This window comes from Miscanthus floridulus, chromosome 15 (genome assembly GCF_019320115.1).
Source record: "Miscanthus floridulus cultivar M001 chromosome 15, ASM1932011v1, whole genome shotgun sequence".
Taxonomy (NCBI): domain Eukaryota; kingdom Viridiplantae; phylum Streptophyta; class Magnoliopsida; order Poales; family Poaceae; genus Miscanthus; species Miscanthus floridulus.
The window spans coordinates 71326919-71346886 of NC_089594.1; the positions used below are offsets into that span (position 1 = coordinate 71326919).

The window sequence follows — 19968 nt, forward strand, 5'->3', positions numbered from 1 at the left end:
TTCATGAATGAACTCAGTGTGGAACTCGCTTCAAATTTGTCTCAGAATGTAGTTTCACTTTCTTCATTCAAAGGTGACTGTACTGTGACTTGGTCATTTGGTTTCCACTTCAGTAATGACTGATATGCTATGACCTGAAATATGTTCTGCATAGGGAAAACAGGGTGGTTTGCATGCTCAGGCATACTTATAGAGTACGATCTACATACGAGTGTGCTGACATCAGCAAGTTTGGTCAGGTCTTCGGACGATGAAAATGCAGTTGTTGAGAACTTGCAGGTGGGTTTGCCATTCATTTTGTAATGCTCCGCATGTTCATTTACCATTCTGATTTAACTCCCATCTTTGCAGATTAAAGTGCACTTTCCAAATGGACAATATGTCGATGGGACGCTGCAATACTATAATCTACATTACAACATTGCTGTTGTCAACAACATAGTCTGCCCTGATTCTCGTGCAGCAAATCTCTACCATCCAATGGAAACTGAGACTGGTAGAGACTAGAGAGGTGGTAACTGTGGGGCGTGTTTTCAGTAGTGGCAGATTAACAGCCACGCGTGGAGTAGTTACTGATAAACAGAGCAATTTGGGTTCCGATGAGCTTATGATCTCCACCTGTAAAATCACTAAGGTACACTGCTCATTTCTCTTACTTTTTACGGGACGGATATAAATTGTTTCATCAGGCTAGCACCTAATCAGTCACTAGCTGCATATTGAACTACATGTGCTAGGCATTACGTGGACATCTTTTTCACTGTCACTGTTTTTTTTTTTTTTGGCTAGGCTGGGATTGGAGGGCCCCTTGTTGATTTCAATGGTAACTTCCTTGGCATGAACTTCTGTGGCGAGGAAGAAACCCCATTCCTGCCTAGAAATGTAATTCTTGAATGCCTCGGGCAATTTGAGACAAGAGGGTATGCTCTCAATATCTATGTTGATTTTTTATGGCATGGCATGGAACTCATGCAACTTATGTCGTTCACTTTCCCCACTTCGCTCACTCTCCTATCTGAACTTGCAAGCCATGCCAATTTGAAATATCACAGCTTCTGACGCTAAGACTACCCTCATTAAGAACCTTGTGTTAATGTGTACATGTGCTATGCCTATTCTAATTCTATTATCATAGATAGATGTGTAAACAGTTGTTTTGTGTGTTTATTTGGTAGGATCATGGCTGCTGAAAACATCAAGCCTAGTCCAAGCAGGTGTTCTTTCTAACACATTTTCAGGGAGTGGTTTTGTTGCAATCTTTCACCTGAATTTATCTTTTCTTTTCTGAAATATCATTTGTTGAATGACAGATGGCCACTGCACAAACCCTATTGGGTTTACCCAACCACAGAGGAGCCTGACCTATGGAAACTTTTAGAATTGCCTCTGGTGACCTTGGACTCTTCGAGTCTGCAATGCGATAACTGATAACTATATTGTTATATGCGTGTGCCATGCCACTCTGTGGATCTGTTCTCTCCTGGTAGTATAGCAACTATCGACCTTAGTTGAGTTTCTTTTAATTTGTTATTAAGCACCTTTCCTTCGCACATCAAAAACCGGATTTAAAATGCACAATTTGAGATATTTATGGGCCTCCTGCTTTCTCAGTTTTTACATTTGTCTGATCCAGACTAGAGGCAGGCAGAGCATGTTGTGAACCCGGTCAGACATGTGTGGTTTTATTAGGGCACTCTCAATGGGGAATTAATTGTGGTTTCTATCTCTATTAAATGACTTGCCAACTAAGTAAAATGTCATGGCAGTCTAATTAATAAGGAAAGAGAGGAAAAATAGAAAAACCTCTCAAGGAAACGACGTCTGCTCTTGAACCGAGGCACGAAGAAATGGTGATTTTAGCGTTGGGAGGAAACTAGCCATTTCTATCTAGGTGGGGCCCATTATGGCCTGCCGGCCGCCGCAAGGGCTCGCCCGCGCCGCTGCTATGCACTCTCTCTGGCCCGCACCACCACGAAAGCTCACCGGCCGTCGCGAGCGCTCGCCCGCCGCCACTATGAGCTTGTTGGCCACCGCAATACGCACTCGTCGCCTGCCACCGCACTCGCCTGCGCCGCCGTGTGTGTGTGCGTCGCTATGAGGTTGGGAAAGAAGCAGAGAACGAGAGGAGCGAGAGTATCGGTGAGAGGAAGGGATAAGGGAGAGAGGGAGAGAGAGAGAGAGAGAGAGAGAGAAGTCTAATATTCATTAGCGAGGACACCTCTATTGGGTGAGGTAGTTTCTATAGATGGGTTTTTTCTGACGTGGTTCTTTTGGATATCACACATAGTTTCAACCATTGGGACTGCCCTTACCGAGCACATAATATATAGATTCAGTATTCCTAGACATTAACTACGAATCAAGGAACTTCTTTTCGGTCAAAGGAAGTGAGGGATTTTGCCAAATTATATAAGATTAAGCTACCCAATTCATCTCCATATTATGCTCAAGTTAATGGCCAAGTTGAATCAAGCAATAAGACTTTGATCAAGTTAATTAAGAGAAGATTGAGGACAATCCTTGGAGATTGGTGAGGTCTTGTCTGAGGCTTTATCATATCTCTAGACATAGTGTTACTAAAGTTAGTCCCTTTTGAGCTTGTTTATGGACAAGAGGCCGTATTACCTGTCGAAGTAAATTTGGATGCATATAGACTTGCAAAAAAATTATTTATCTGTTGTTATGTATCATGGTCTAATGATTGACAATATCGTTGAGGTGAATGATAAGAGAATACAAGCTTTAAAGGAGATTGAGAAGGATAAAGCTAGAGTTACTTGGGCATATAACAAGAAAGTGAAAAAGCAAAATCATTCCAGGTTAGAGATTTAGTGTGGAAGACTATTCTTGGGACAAAGAGAATCAAGTTTGACAAGTGGTCGCCTAGCTGGGAAGGCCCATTGAAAATGATCAAAGTGGTGTTTGAAAATTCATATACGCTAGAGACGTTGTAAGGTGATCGTCTCCCTAGAGCAATTAACAGGAGGTATTTGAAAAAATACTTACTAAGTGTTTGGCAAGAAGTCTAAAGTGCTGGTCAAACAAACGTTGATACATGTATCGCCATTAGAACATGTATGGCCGATGTATACATTGCCCTTAGTTGCTAGACAGCCGATGAGTTGGACAGCGTCGCTATTTGGTTTTTCTTATGTTTTTAGGTTCACCTAAAGTTTCACCTAAAAACATGGGGCATATGTTGACCAAAAATGACCAAAGGACTTTACAATAATGTTCATAATGAAGAAGGGTCCTAAATCATATTTTGGATCATCACATTGAGCTTCAGGGAACAAAGAAGAGGAGAAAGAGGTGTCCAGCCCTGTCAAACCGGTCAGGCCGATTGCCTGCTCCTCTATGCTGGCTGCTGCCTGAAGCTAGCCAAGCCATGACAAAACCGGCCTAGCCGGTTTGGGAACCGGCTAGACCAGTTTCCCTGATGTAGTCTGATCCGATCTCTTTCCAAATCGGTTTTTGGATCTATTTTTGTGTAGGAAATGTGGAGAGCATGATTTCGACTTGTTTTCTATTGGAATAAGACCATCCCCTCTATATATATATAAGAGGATCACAGCCTATTGAATGATGCAACACTCAATCGTTTTTTTTACATCTATTACCCAAGTTTTGCCCTTTTTCCATCCCACCTGCTGTTCGTTGCATCTCTCCGTGAGATTCATCAATGTACTAGGTGGCCTTGCATCTCCCCGATGGGTCCTCCCGGGAGGTGTTCTCAGACTTCTGCGGCGAAGGACGGGCTCTAGATTGGCATAATCGATCTCTAGATCAGTTTTGTCGGTTCTTGAGTTGTTTGCTGCGTGTAATAGGTTGTTTGCAACATAAGACATGGTAGCCCTTGCTGATGCGTGATCCGGGATCTCAATTCATCATCAACAGTTTCCTTGAAAACAATTTCCTTGAAAGGAAAGTTAGCGAGTAAAACGAATTTTTGTTCCCTTGTAATTTCTACTAACGTTGCTGCAAATTATCTTTAATATCATGTTCGGCTTTGGCCATTGCTTCGTAAAGAAGAATGTATATCTATGCAAGAGGAGAGCAGTGTCGGAGTCGGAACGTAGTACGACGTACGCGCCACGCAACGCGCGTTTGGTACGAGAGCGCGTCTCTGGTGACCCGGCGGAAGATTCCTTCCTCCCTCTTGAATTAGATAGAGCTAAGCCGACTTCGTCTGGTCGGGGTGCTGTACTGGTGTGGCGAGTGCATCTCACAGTTCGGTCTTGCACAGGGTTTTCCAACTTCTCAGCAATTGTGGAACAGTCTCTCAATGCAAGCACCATTGGGTATCAGGGCATCAAGCCATCATGCATGATGCCAATTCAATTCCTTGCCGACGTGGTGCGGCCGGTGCTGCGTCTTTTTCAATCAAAAAAATCCAAATAAGGTCGATCGCCGGCCGGACCTATATCCAATGCACTTGCCCTTAGGGAGACGTGTGGCTGTCAGCTCCTAGTGAGCCAGCGAGCCAGCGTTTGTTGCGCTGTTCTAACTCGAAATCATCGCACCGACCTATATCCGTGTATAAAAGGATCTATATCGACTTCCCACCAGACGCCACACGCCAGAAGCAACACCGTCCTCCTCGCCCACCATCGAACCAAGGCAACCCAACACGTACGTCATGACGAAGCTCAGCCGCCCCACCGCCGCAGCCGCCGACCACCGTGACCTTCCCGCCCAAGTCCAGCACTCGTTCCACCAGGGGCACGGCCTGAAGCTTGTCCCCAACGACGACGGCGTCAAGTTCAAGTGCGACGGCTGCAAGCTGCCCGGCACCGGCGCGAGGTACGAGTGCGAGCGCGGCGCCGCGGCATGCAACCTGGACCTCCACATCAGCTGCGCGCTGGCGCCTGCGCTGCGGGAGATCGGGGGCCACTGGTTCGTGCTCCTCCACGAGCCCCTCCCCGGCGAGGACCAGACGTTCTGCGACGCGTGCGGTGGCGACGCGACCGGGTTCGTCTACCACTGCCCCGACCTCGAACACGACGTGCACCCGTGCTGCGCGGGCCTGCCGGAGACCTTCGACCTGGCCGGCCTCTCCTTCGAGCTTCGCATGAAGGACGACGTGCCCCAGCGCCGCTGCGCCCTCTGCACCGAGAAGACCAAGTGCAAGTGGGGCTGCCGCCGCTGCGGCGTAAACCGCAAGTGCTGGTCCTACCGCTCCTTCGGGCGTGGCGACGACGACGACGTGTTCCTGCACGTGGCCTGCGCCAGGGACGCTTTCGACGACTGCTTCACCAAAGCCAACGTGTCCCTGGGCAAGGCCATGGCGGCGCGCGCCTCTGAGACTGGGAGCGTCGTCGTCGACGCCTCCCGCGTCGTCTACCACCGCGATCAGGACATGGTTCCGGTGGAGGCCTCGGTTCTGAGGGCGCTGCTCAAAGGGCAAGGGCGGGGCCACAGGGGTCGCGGCGGCGGAGCGTTGGAGCGCTCGCTCAGGGTCCTCGGCTTCATCGTACGCGTCGTCATCGGCGTCATCTTTGGGGACCCCACCGCCATGATCGTGGCGGTCGGCCAGCTGCTCATCTCCGGCGGGTAGCTGTCCACTGTCCGTCCTTGCTGTGTCTCATCACCAGTTGCGTCATCATGTTTGGCTTTCATCGTATCATTCGAAGTTAGAACTGGTACTAGTATACTCGTATTTGATTCAGGGCAAGTATACTAGTATATATTTGTTGTACATGGTACACAGTGTACAGTAGCATGCATGTCCGATAAGTACAAGTCAGCTACAAGTGGACGTGCCACGCGGTGCCGGCTGTTGCATTGAAATGGTACACATGTAGCACCGCAAGCAAGTGCGTGAGGTGTGAAGTTACCGTGGAATTTTGAAATGGATTTTTATTCTTCAAATACTTTACACACTACTAGAAAAATAATTTTAGGAGACATGCTCTCTAGGTTAACGGAGGCGGGTACAAAATCTACGTGTCTTCCAAATATACAACGACCAAATTATTTTAGGAGACACCAAATAAATGACCCCTCCGTAAATTCATTCCATTTTCAGAGCAAGACCTCTTGAGAAGCCAGCCTCTGCTAATGGCACCAAGCCCACCAGCCCGACCCATTTAGAAAACCATGGAAAATAATGCCTCCACCGCTGGACCTCGATGTCTCCAAAAAACCGCAAGCTCCCAACCTCTCTTTTGGTGGAGCTCCTCGTGTAGACCCTCGCATATATCCCATGGCGGCGGCGCCCGCGCCACCTTGGACATCGGCTCTCACGCGTCTCCTCGACACCGGCTCTCTCAGGGGCCCTCAGCAGCGATGCTAGCGCGGCTTGACGCCTTCCCCAGAGGCGACGCTCGTAGATCCAGCCGGCCGATGCACGGATTCGGTTCAAGATCCGGTGAGAGCTTGTTGTCTCCCTCTCTGATCTCTCTTATCCTCTCAGATCTAATGAAGCAGAACTTCCTCTCTCTTTGTGTGCAACGTGACGACAGGATTCAGTGACGGCGGCTTGAGAGTAGGATCGGCAACGATGGCTGGCGTGGAGTAGGGTCGGCGACGACGGTGCCTGGGAGCTCAACAAGGGCAAGGGGTTGTGAGCAGGCTCGATGGTGGGCTAAAAAATGGGCTCGCTGGTGGGCTCGTGGGTTTTCTTTGTTTTTAATCTATTTTCAGAGGCAGGCACTATGATCGCCTCTGGAAAAAAAATGATTAATGGTGACGTGTGGAAACCTGTTTTGCCCGTCTTTGAAAACACCTAACGCAGTAGTGTCAATAAGATTTATTACAAAAATCTTCCAGCTGAATGATATTAGATAAGAACCTTTTTAATAGGGACTCATTATATTAAACCATTTAGCACATTACAAAGGAGTTAGGAGAACTTTTCCAAGATAGAAACTTGTACTCCCTATGTCTCATAATATTTGACCATTAATTAGCATTCAACATTTGTGCTAAATTAATTGTTATTCTTTTTTCTCAATCACGCAAATGGTTTGGTGTAGTAAAAGTTTAATACAACACGCTTTAGCGGCATCATAGGGGGGTAGAAGAGTTTTACATAGACGTCTTAGCGGCGCCCTAGGGCGCCTTTGTACAGTTATTCTCACTTCCCAAAACAACTTTCTCTTTTTGCAATAAATCTCTATCTATATCTCTCCTCATTTCTTGTGCACTGAAACTTGCATCGCGGCAGTTCACGCTAGGTACCAGCGATCATCGACTCGTGGAAATACAGAAACCGAACCACATGCCCCGCAGCGGCAAGGCGGCTGAAAAGTCCTTGCTTGGTTTTGATAATTGAGTGACAACCTAGGTGGACTAATATGTGTTAAATGTGAGATACACCGGTAATTAGTCCATAGGTACACTTGTGTGAGCAACACATGCCATGGAGCTGAAAATGGCTTGGAGATGTTGCAAAGCTCACACATGTGATGAAGGAGCTCGTTGCATATGAGACATGACATGGACTTAGGACTAGGTGGAGAAGATCAAGATAAGATTTGGCTTGATGGACCAGTTGCAAGTGTGAAGGGCAAGTCGAAGGCTTTAAAGCGATAAACCGCGTGGCGGGGAAGCTTGAGCAAGACTTGGCGCCGATGGACCGAAGCAACGGTGAAGAGCAAGTGAGGTCAAGATCGATGAACCAATAAGGTCACGTGATGATATGAAGTGGATCATATCATTTTGTTGATCGAGGTTGGTGCTTGTGTAGCATCAACAACGGAGGAGATGGAATGGAATGCACAAGGTAAAGGTATAGCCTATAGGGCATTTCATTTCACCGGTCATAGGTGTGTAGAGAAGTTTATGAACGGGCTTAGGATAGATGACCGTACAATCAAGAGGGGCAAACGTGTTCGCATATCAGTCATCTAGTGCAACTCGACTGATCTAACTTTTGCATTGTTGCTAGGTTCGAGTGGCGTGGTGAAAAGAGAGCTAATCCTTTAAAAAATATTTGTGAAAATGCTAACATACTTGCACATGGTGGTGTACACTTGGTGGTGTTAGCATATTTGCAAATGAGAAGAAGTTTGAGTTGAAAGGGATGCAAAAGAGAAGAGATAGGGGTCACTGGGTGTGACCAGACGCCGGCTCCGGAGTGACCGGACGCGTCCAGTCAATGACCCTAGCTAGGCACACGCAGAGAGGTGGCCGCGACCGGATGCTGGCACTGGGCAGCGACAAGACACGTCTCTCGCACTATTCATATGCTGGCACGTTGGTAGGAGCGTGACCGGAACCTGATGACTGGACGCGTCCGATCACTGCAGGAGGGTCCGGTCACTGCAGAAGAGTCCGTTCAATGGTGACCGGACGCGTCCGGTCGCGTCCGGTCGCCAAAATACCTCTCTAGAACCTCTCTATTTGTGACCGGACGCTAGGTGATGGCGAGTCCGGTCGATCGACCAGACGCGTTCATTTGCGCACGTTGGGAGTCGTTGGCGCTCAACGGTAACATTCAAATGGTCGAAACACGTGGTGCTCGGAGAGTGACCGGACGCGTCCTGTGCACCCTAAAGAGTGACAGGACGCTGCGACTGGACACGTCCTGTGCTCCCTGTAGCGAGTCCGGTCAGTCCGTAGAAATCAGGATGAGGGGGGTAACGGCTATTTTAACCCTTAGGGCTATAAAAGGAGTGTGTGGCCGGCCTTGGCTGATGCTTGGCACCCTTAGGATTTAGTGTTCATGCTTGGGGAGTGCTAGGAGATCCTCTAACTCACTTGTGCTTACAAGAGTGCGAATCGATTACGACTAAGTGATTCTAGTATGATTGCATTATGAGATTGGATTGAGTGGCACTAGGTGATGGAGTTGCGAGCCCTGGTGCTTGTTACTCTTGGAGGTTGCCATCTCCTAGATGGCTTGATGGTGGTCTTTGTTGAAGCACGCAAGGAAGATTGCGCGGTGCTCTAGAAAAGTGATTGTGAGGGGTATTTGCTCAACCAGCGTGAGCCGCGAAGAGCAACTCTAGTAGAGCAAGACACGAAGAGCGACAAGTGGTCCGACCGTATCAAAGTGCTAGAGCTTATGGTAAGCACTCCACATGGGAGAGTGTGACTTATGGGTCACCACTAGCAAGGACCGATGGCAACCTTGGAGCTTGTCTTAATGGGGACTAACTTGTTGGCAAACAAGTGAACCTCGGGATAAAAATCATCGTGTCAACCTTGTTCATCCCGTTGGTTTACAATCCCCTTACACAAGCTTGTATTTATTTATTCATATATTGTGCTTGTGTAGTTGCTCTTGTAATTATTAGCTTGTGTAGCTTGTTAGTTACCTTCTTGCTTGTGTAGCATAGAAGTAGCTCTCTTGCGTGACTAGTTGGCTTGAGTAGCCTTGTTAGTCACATTGGTTAGTTTGTGTAGCTAAGTAATTTGAGCTCTCTAATTTGGCTCGAGTAGCATTGCTAGTGAGCTTAGGCTTTGTGCTTTTGCATACTAGCTTGTGTAAAAGCTCCTCTGTTACTTGAAGTACTAGTTGCATAAGTTTGTGTGATCTTGCTTCTAGAATTGATTAGGTGAGCTTTAACTAGCCCGGCACCTTAGTTGCTTAATTATGATCTTTGTAAGGTGCTTGTAAAGATAGAGGGATGTTGTATTGGCTAAACGGTTAGTTTTAATTCCGCATTTATCTCGGTTAGCCGGTGCTATTATCTCTAGAAAGGATTATTCACCCCCCTCTAGACCGCCATCTCGACCCTATAGCGGCGAGTCGAGCTCACCTACGGCGCTAGCATTCGGGCTCTCGTTGTTGTTCATGATGGCCGCGCGCGGCTGTAGCGGCCCTACCACGGCCGCCTCCGCCCACCGCCACCGGACCGCGGCGCTCTCGAGACCTCGATCGGCGCCGGGATTTCCTAGCCCTAGCGTCGCCGCAGCCGGATTGGGGGAGTCAAATAGAAACCGCGGGAGTGATGGAGGGAGCCGTGGAGGACGGTTTGTGTGAAGTGGAGACGGGAGACTGAGGCCAAGGCGGTGCGGCAAGGGGCCGGGCTGCTCAGTCTGCTGGACTTCAAAGCCGTCCCATTTTCAAATATCAGACCCATTCAGGTGGTTCAGGATTGAACGAATTTCAAAGAAAAATGCAGGAATTAGGAATAAGAAAACCTCCATGACCATGTTGACATTATTCACGGTTTGACCATTGTTTATGGCGTGATTGATCAAATCCTTTCCTATGTAAAACTTTTAACCACGTGTACGTTTTTGAGGAAAAAACATCGACCAAAGGAAATTTTCATATGGTTGCGGGAGAGGCAAGTTCCTGTCTAAGCAAATCCGGGCATGATGGAAAATTTCCCATCGTACCGAAGGCAAGGTAAACAAGTCAAATGGGACCATCTTTCATTTGTTTATTAGAAGCGAGAAAAGAAGTGCATCTCTGTAATATAAGGAAGAGAGCTTAGCTTTATGTTTGGTTTAGTTACAAGCTGTGAAGAGACTGTTGTGTGTTATAGAAAAGTTGTTATAAGTTATGTGTTATGAAAAAAATGTAAGATGTTTGGTTGAAACAACAAACAACTCTAAAACATCTCTATATTTTCACCCTTTGAGAAAAGTATAGAAAGCCAAAATCCAAAAGCATGATCTAAGATGCTGTGAAAATTATGCCGCGCGATGACAACTACTTCGGGAAAAAAGACATATCTACCCTACCCTATAATACACCAGTTAGAATAAATCTACAGCCACACAACAAATACCAGCTCCACAGTCATGACCTATGCTACATCCACACCCATGAATGCACCCAGAAAATATAACACCATCAAAATAGATGCACCAGATTATCTCTTAGCCATTCTCTCTCATTAGTCATCCAAATCCGACGGCTCGTATTTAGTGTGTCTGCCCTCCGTCGCCCTCCCGCGTACCTCCCGCACGCGACCAGGCACCCACGTCCACGCCGAGCAACCACGGTTCGATTCCCACCTCCATCTTGTTTTCCCCCTTTTCCGAAAAAACGAAAGCTCAACGCGAGCCGGGGTCAGGAGACGGCGGCAGTGCCTCCACACACAGGAGCGCCCGTGCCTAGGGTTTGTCCGAAGCGCATGGCGGCTGCCCTCCTCCAGGCCCTGCTCGCTGTCGCTGGTGCTCCGTCCCTATCGCGGAGCGGCCAGGCCACCATCGCGCATCGACGATCCGTCTCCGGTATCCGGCGGCCAGCGCGCGTGCTCCACTCTCGCGCACGGCATGGCGCTGGCGTGAGGCGCGTTACGAACGGTCGCAAGAGCGAGCGGGCTCCGCTGCGGCCACGCCCGCTGCCACACGCGCACGAGCTCTGCCACAGCCTCTGGATGAACGTCGCCGCCCTCCTACGCCAGGTCTTCGTCGGCCCCTGCGACGAGCACCCACAAGGTATTTCCAGCATCTCTTCTCTTCCCTTCCCTTCCTGCAAATTCTATCGGGGATGTTGAATGCATAGTGTATTTGCCCCGCAAAAACATTGCATCAGACGAGTTCATCAGCCTTGACGCACCTTGCGAGGCTGATGCGAAAGATGAAGGGGGGGAAGATGCGAAAGATGAAGAGGTAGTAATCCCAAGCCATCTGCTGGGGCCTGGGAACATGGATCTTGAAGAGGGGCAAGTGGAAGATATGGACCTCGCGGATGATGACGTAGTGGTTGGAAAGGATCAGCTACTGGATGCTTCCATTCAGCCCGAGATCAGTGTTGCAGCTATGCAGACTGTGATTGGTTTTGAGGTCAAGCTGGACAAGGGTGATGGGACTGAAAATGCACCAATTTATGAGTCAAACAGCATCTCTATTGAAGAAAGTCGTATCCTATTGAATGAAATATTATGTATTTCTGCTAATATACTTCTGCAACTGCAAGTGCCTATGTTTTCTGAAGATTTATTTGTTTCCATTGAATCCTGGGAACTGTACTTGCATAAGAAGCGCAGACTCTTGGTCATACTCCTGGGACCCTACACATGTTATTGTGACTTGGGGCAAATTTATAGCTGTTGTTGTTCCTTGATATGGCATTTTTAGCCTCGAGAGGAGTTAAAAGAGCCCGTGTGGAATCAAAGGAGTCTTCTAGCACATGACATTTTGTGGTAGCAACTTTCATGCTCCGGAAAATATTTTAAAACCATTTGGTTATTTTTAATAAGTATTGGTATCTTAATATCTCATGGAAAATGTGGGGGTACCCAGTCTGCGGCGGCGAATTCTTCCTGCCAATACCGCCGCCGCTGCATCGGCCCCCTTCCCCGATATGGGCTCTGGTGAGTTGGACAGACCTAGATTGAATTTTTAAATTTGTCTATTGCGAGATGCGGTTTATGAGATGCATGAGCAGTGTGTTCCAAATGTGCTTGGTGTTGCAACTGAAACTATAGTATTTAGTTTTATATCAATGAATTGGGCAGCATGATTACTGTAGCCTCATTAGCACTGTCCAAGTCCATGATATATTTTGGGCTATGCAGAAAGTGACAAGTGAAAACAAGACACATTTGCATGCTATATGTTACAGATAGTACGACAGGGCAATGTCTAAATTGCAGATTCTTATGACAGAGCTGTAAAGTCTTGGAGATAAAACTTACATCTTCTTCGGTTATTGCTTCAATGAAATGACTTTAATTTTACCTCTTAACAAATGCAACAGCAAGGTCCTCCTGTTTGATTCGTTGAAAAATATAGGAGTATCTATTAGTAGCAATTTTTAACAACTCTGGAATAGAGTACATTGCCCATATCTGGTACTCCTAAATAAATGTTAACACATACTTGATGTGTTTCCAATGGAGGATTAAATGAACATCCTGGAGGCTCAACTTCAATAGTAGGAATAACTGATGTAGTTGCCTATTGTGTCCAGTACATGTAGTTTTTGGTCAGATACATGTGTGGGTGGACTCGGAGCTGGGCGGCGAGCGCCGGCATGCATCCAGCAAGCACAGCAGCACGTAGCGGGTTCTCCATCTCCAGTCCAGTCTCCACACTCCACCTGGCCGCTCATCCCCAAGTCTTCTGCGGCAGTGCACCCCTGCCATGGCTAAAAGATTAATATTCAGTTTTGTACTAAAACGATTAGATCTGCTTATTGTTCAGAGTGATTTGCTTGCAGATAAATTGGGTGTTTTTGGTCAATCTTTTAGCGAAAAGGCTCAATCTTTTTTGATGTTTTTGGTCAAATATATTGTACATGATCTAGCGAAGTTGTGATTCCAATTTCATGTCAATCAGAATTGGATTTTGTTCTTCATTTATCTATCTACTATTGAAGTACTCACATGGATGACTTAGACATGAGTGTTTGGGTTGTGCTAGACAGAACAGTATCCGATTTTTTTTTCATTTTTCTTATTTTGTTTTTTCAGATTCTTATTTATGAAGTCCATCATTATCTTTTAACACACAATAATGCATGCTCTTACTTCATTAGTTTGTGGATTTGTGTTTCTTTTATGAGTTGATTTTTTTAGTTTTATGATTTATTTTTTTGTAGATGTCACCGTAACGGGCAATATACTAGAAAAATGAAAAAAAATGATTATTTTTTTTTGTAGATGTCACCGTAGCGTTAGCACGGGATTTTTGTAAATGTCACCGTAGCGTTAGCACGGGCACTATACTATTTAGATAGGGCTCCAGATTCTCACAGAAACGTTTCTGATTCAGATTCTTTCGAGAAACGTTTCAGTGAGAAACAAAATCATTTGCCGAAACCTTTTGGCTAGCTGTCTGTATTGATATTCTGAAAAGAGGAGAATATGGGGGAATAGACCAAAGTGCCCTTGAGTGTGATGAGATTTTCCTTGAATTAGTACAGAGCGCATTTACAAGCATAAGAAAAATATGCTATTGTTGCTTTTACAGAATTGAACAAAATACAACTTTCCATATTTCCCCAAACCATATATTGCATCCCCAAATCCATTAATGACACAAATCCATTCAACTATAGCTGAAGGCCAGGCTGTAGGAGACACAGGGAAGGCTGGCGACACAGGGGGGCGACGCCTCCTCACGCAGCTTCGACCATGTGATGACGGTAGCTCCTCTTCGACAAGGGAAGGTCAGCACTCGACAGTGAGGGATTGGGAAGATCGCACTATACTACAACCTATCTGTAGCGTCCTATGGACGGTCGGTATAAGTGGGTATAGCGACTTACGGTCGGTCGCTAAAGATATATAGCGACCGACCCATTATGTCATTGATAGTGGCGTCGCTATAAACTTATAGCGACTGACCCACTTATAGCGACCGACCGCTGGACAGTACAGTATAGATATAGCGACCGATAGTTCAACGCCGATTGTAAACTTATACCGACCAATGGTTTGACTGTATATATTTATAACGACCAACTGTCAGACACTATCCATACAAGAAAATAACAACATAATATCATTTGTTTATTTATACATTAACCTCAAAATTAATACTAATCATACAATCAATCAAGCATACAATTAACATTTCCATTTTGTACAATACACACTCATGACACATAAGCTCATCATAACTCACAATTATATTATAGCCATAAGCATTTGTCTTGTGTCATTTTCCACAACTCCTGTGGAAACAAGTTACAACCAGGCAGTTTGGCCAACATCGAATCCTAGAATAATGCATAGCTCAGAGATGTTTGCACTGGTTGCACAGCTCACATCTCACATGGTTTGCTTGCACTCATTACAAAATGATTCGTCACTAGTAAGTCTTAACAAAAGTATTCATCTCTAGTTAGGATGTCTAAAATAATGCACTGGCCATGCACACTTCGATCCAACTGCTTCCTGCATGCATCAGGCTACGTCTAGCCATTACCTCCCACCTGAAAATAAAAGATTACATCCATCAATGGTACAACCAGAAACTTGACATTGGTAAGTTAAAAAAAAAGAAACTTGGCATTGGTTGATGTAAGCTGAAATAAACATGTAAACTGAAAACTAGAGATCCAACTCCTACAAGGTTCTGAACATCATGAGAGCAGTTAGTCGATCATTCCTACAAGGTTGTGATTAACAACTCATCAAAGAACAAGTTAATGTCCACTACTGTACATAGGAACTTCACTCGCAGTACTCAGTTAAGAAAACAAGCCGCAACCAGAGAGAGGGCTGGACAAAATCCCTATAGAGTGTACACAGGAACTGTACACAAGAACTACTGTCCAGCTTGGAGATTAATCATCTCCATTTTCCATTCAGCTGCAACCAGAGTGAGGGCTGGACAAAATTCCTAGTGTTAGCACCCATTGATACAGACCTCAATCACTACCGGATTCAGCTTCTTTGCGGAGTGCCTCAGGCACTCGGCAAAGGCTGATATACACTCGGCAAAGCCTTTGCCGAGTGTTACACTCGGCAAAGGGCCCTCGATAAATAGTTTATCGGCAAAGACCTCTTTGCTGAAAGCCTTTGCCGAGAGCCTTTGCCGAGTGCTAATCTGACACTCGGCAAAGAAAAGTCGTCATGACGGCGGCTTTGCCGAGTGTCAAGGTCAAGCACTCGGCAAAGGTCGCCGCTTTGCCGAGCGCCATTGACTCAGACACTCGGCAAAGGTGGCCGTTGTGCCGAGTGCCACCGGCAAGACACTCGACAAACAGGCGACCTTTGTCGAGTGCCATGCACGTGGCACTCGGCAAATCTGTGATTTTTGCTGAGTGCAATGGTCTTTGCACTCGGCAAAGCATGTTCCTAGGTAGTCACTTTGCCGAGTGTCATGGCCATTGCACTCGGCAAAGTGACTGAAAACAGCCTTTTTTATTTGTTTTTTACATCCCATCTAAACAAATAGAATATATATATAACAAACACCACCAACATCACATATATATCATCAACAGCACATATATATCACCAACACCACATATATATCACAAACGTCACATATATATCACAAACGTCACATGTCTCACAATATAACACAAATAAGTTCACAAGTAATCCAAGTGCTCCATCATCTACAACCACAATTGCAAATAGAAGTATCATTAACAACCACAAGTATCATCATCAAGATGCCCAATGAGACTGATTTGGTGAAGGATTCACTGAAGCATGAGGATCATTCAATGCCGCCGATTGATTCTACACAAAGGAGAAGAGATTGCATGTGTGAGACAAGATAAATATATACCATACATGAATAAAACTTTCATACTCCACTAGGTTTGACCATAAGCATGAACATACAAACTAAAACATTTATACTCACAGGAGTAGAATAGTGAGGAGGTGGAGGTGGAGGTGGAGCGAATAGCGAAGGTGACGGAACTACACCCGTAGCGGCGCCAAGACTTTGCATGTACTAAAGAATGTACGCCATCCTTCGCTGCTCGGCCTCCCGCTCGGCCTCCACCCTCTCCATCTTTGCCTGCATCTGCTCCCATATCCTCCTCTCTTGTTCTAGCTGGGCCTACAATATATTCACCCCAATGTTACAATAATGCAAAGGAAAGGTATGAAAAAACCAATGAACGATGAATAAACCAGGAATAACCTCGAGTGCCTCCACCCGGTGGTGTGAAGTGTCATGCCGAGGTCGTATGGCCGGGCTTGTGCTCGTGCTTCTTGCTCAAATCTAGGAGAGACTGGGAGTAGTGGTCGAGTCAATTACGCCGTCGCCAATCCAGTACCGCCCATGCTTCTTGCCTCCTCCCACCCTCATGACAACTTCTCTATCAAGGTCCTCGGTGCTCGGATCGTACTCTTGCCCATGGACCTCCCTTGCCATCGATGTGTACTCACTGAGGCAGTTGTGGATGGTCGCATTGTTGTACGCCTCAGGCCCGTCCTCCAAGTTGTAGTTGACATCGAACGTTGCCTTGCCCTTGTGGGCCATAGCAAATGCCTTGAAGATGGAGCAAGGTTGGCCACCATGTGACGCTGACTGCGAGAAAAACAGCAAGATGATTAGAAATCATGCAGAATTGAGCGTTAGAATAAATAAATGAATTCGCATACCCATGTTTCTACGTATCCGCTGAGGCTGCGGCTGCCTTGATGGTGTGCTACACCTGGCATCATCAAACGCCACTCTCGGCATAAGTTATGCGTCTCCTCCCACTCGTGTGAGCACCACTTGTCCACCATCTGTACCCAGCACTAGGGATGCGCGGTGCACCAATAAGGAATCATCTACAGGCCATCAAGTATATGACATATCAGAAGATGAAATTAAGCCTACTTAATCTCAAAAGAATCAGTATTAATGTTCTGTATTTACCTACAGGTACTGGTCCTGGGTCAGCATCATGGTTCTTGCGTCCCTTTTGGTGACCTTCGTTCCAAGGATGGTCCCGTGGTAAGTTACAATGGCCTGGATGCGCGCCTCGTAATGCATGTCCACGACTAGTTTTTTTGCAGCATTTGGTAGCCACCGCATCCACCCTTGCCTCATGTCCATCCTAGCATCTAAAGAAATCCTGCATACAAACATGATGTATCCATTCATTATTTTAAGAATGTCCAATGAATGCGATGTATTGAGCAATGTAGTGTGAGGAAGACTTACCCACAGCTCTTGCTTCACCCACTCCACCTTGTTGTTGAATACCCTGTGGTCCCAATCTGTAGCATCGGGGGCGGCGGCGTAGTGGTCAAACGAGTAGGCCGGCCCCATCACTCCGGCGTACTCAACCATACCAGGGAAGTGCTCCTTGCATAGAAGACCGAGGATGCCATTGACTTGGTGTGTGTGAGCACCTCCACTCGCCACGATCGTCCAGTTCCTGCCCAAGTGATTAAGAAAAATTATTAGTTTCTATTTTGATTTTCAACATATCATATAAAGTAGTGATAACATCTAAAGTTACTTACTTTTCCCCCTCAGGTCGAATCAACAGGCGTCTTTCATGAGGTATCGGTCATTGAGGGAGGCTCGCGGGACCTCACAAGTAGATGCTCAATGAACTAGAGGAAGCGGAACCCCCTGTTGTATCCTTGTCCTCCTGTGCGTCCTCCTGTGCCTCCTTGACATCCTCCTAGGTCACCAGCTCCTCCTCCTCCTCATGCGACAGGGCGGTAGGCGATGGCTCCCTCCTACAGTTGCTCCTCCTCCTACTCTCCCCCGGTGCAGCGGTTGTTGTCCTTCTATACAAGGATGCTAGCTTCCTCATCCCACCACCCACCATCTTTGTTCAATCACCTGCAATTAAAAAGAGTAAACCAATAAGCATAGATGAACAAGAAGTACTTAGAAAGAGATGCAAAATAAACAAAATGTAATTACAAAATAACATAGTATTACAAGTATTAGAAATAATCTTCATGATCGGGATTAGCTGGATCATAAGTCTCAACGACAAGATACGTCCTGTCGTTGAAAGCATACGCCGGGGGGGAGATTGAGGGGGATAACGAACACGGGCCAACATGTGTATGGGACAGCCATCATTCTATAAGGATTGAACCCATCTGTTGCCAGTGCAACATGTACATTACGAGCCTCTTTAGCTTTCTCATGATGAATGCCATCAAAGTGGGTCCATGCTTCACCATCAGATGCATGTACCATCCTATCAGGATTGTATTGTTTGCCATTTTTGTGCCATGTCATCTGTTTCATGGATTCCTCGGTCATGTATATCCGTTGGATCCTTGGTATGAACGGAAGGTGCCGTAGGATTGTCATGGGAATATCAAGCTGCCTCTTCTGGCCATCACCAGAATCTACCTCCAGGAACCTAAAGGATTTACACTTTGGACAGTACTTTGCTTCCACATATTCTTTCCTAAATAGGACACACCCCTTCGGGCAAGCATGTATCTGCTCATACGGCATCTTAAGTGCACGAAAGAGTTTCTGTGACTCATACATGCTCTTTGGCAGAAGGTGACCCTCCAGAAACACGCTGCCAATAACTGTCAACATACCATCGAAGGTGTCGCGACTCAGGCTATACTAGGACTTTAACGCCATTATGCGTCCAATGGCATCCAGTTGAGAAACCTTTGTCTGGCCGTGAAGGGGTTTCTGTGCCACAGCAAACATGTCGTAGAATGCCTTTGCGGTTGCCTCTGGCTCCTCCTCCGTACGTCCTTCAGTGAACTGTGCCTCGTGATAGTCATTTAACATGTCTGCTACCCCAGCATCAGCATCATAATCCTCGACGCGTGGTCTCACCACCTCCTCTCTCATATGATCGGCTTCACCACGGTAGACCCACCGGGTATAGTCTGCCATAAATCTATTCTTCTAAAGATGTTCCCCCATGACCTTCTTCATTTGTCTTTTCCTGTTTGCACATTTGCTACAGGGACAACAAATTTTACTCGCTCCTTTAGCAGCCATGCCAAATGCCCGTTCCAAGAAAGCATCGATCTTGTCGATCCATTCATTGGTGACCTGACCCTGACTTGCATGGCCCGTGTACATCCACTCACGGTCCTCCATCCTCTAACATATATAGCGGTGAGTATATTTCAGTATATATACTAGTGCAAACATATATTTCTTTTATCACAGGATGAGGCGTCTAACAATTTTTAGATATGCACTTCCTTGTCTCACTCTGAACTCATGGACCTGTCTACTAGCAAGCTAATAAATTTAGAATTGCATGCCTGTATCATGGGACGATTTTGATGTCTTGCTAAGCTTCAGCTATTAGAAACATCACTAATTAGAAAATCTGGTCACTCATGACATATGAAAATAAGAAACAAGAACAGGTGTTGTTTATTACCCAATTATATGGCCATGCAATTGTTAGGTGCTTTGCATCGGCCATCTTTTCCACACCAACATAAGGGCGACGCAACACTGCATCTCTTTTCATCACAACCTTAACATCAACTTCACAATATTGCCTTCGAAGAGCCTGTCCTGCTAGCACGCTGCTAGGATTAGTTGAAATAACGATTCCCTTGGCCACAACTTGATCAGACTTCATATTTGGATATAGTATAACTTCGTTGCCAATCTGAAGCGAATGATGGATGTATGAGAATTGTATTAATTAATAAAAACATAATTAAACTAGAAGCAAAAACTTGTAGGATGAAT

At 46.2% G+C, this 19968-nt stretch overlaps 2 protein-coding genes across 2 annotated transcripts; both read left to right on the forward strand.

The window, feature by feature from the left end:
• The first annotated feature begins 510 nt into the window (after positions 1 to 510).
• Positions 511 to 1668, forward strand: LOC136508144 (uncharacterized). Its single transcript, XM_066502775.1, has 4 exons — positions 511 to 634; positions 790 to 920; positions 1176 to 1214; positions 1311 to 1668. The coding sequence occupies exons 1-4, from the start codon at positions 608 to 610 to the stop codon at positions 1426 to 1428; spliced, it is 315 nt and encodes a 104-aa protein (XP_066358872.1). The 5' UTR covers positions 511 to 607; the 3' UTR covers positions 1429 to 1668.
• Positions 1669 to 4639: 2971 nt separating this feature from the next.
• Positions 4640 to 5557, forward strand: LOC136507625 (uncharacterized). The gene has a single exon (XM_066502292.1). The coding sequence runs from the start codon at positions 4640 to 4642 to the stop codon at positions 5555 to 5557; it is 918 nt and encodes a 305-aa protein (XP_066358389.1).
• Positions 5558 to 19968: the final 14411 nt, after the last annotated feature.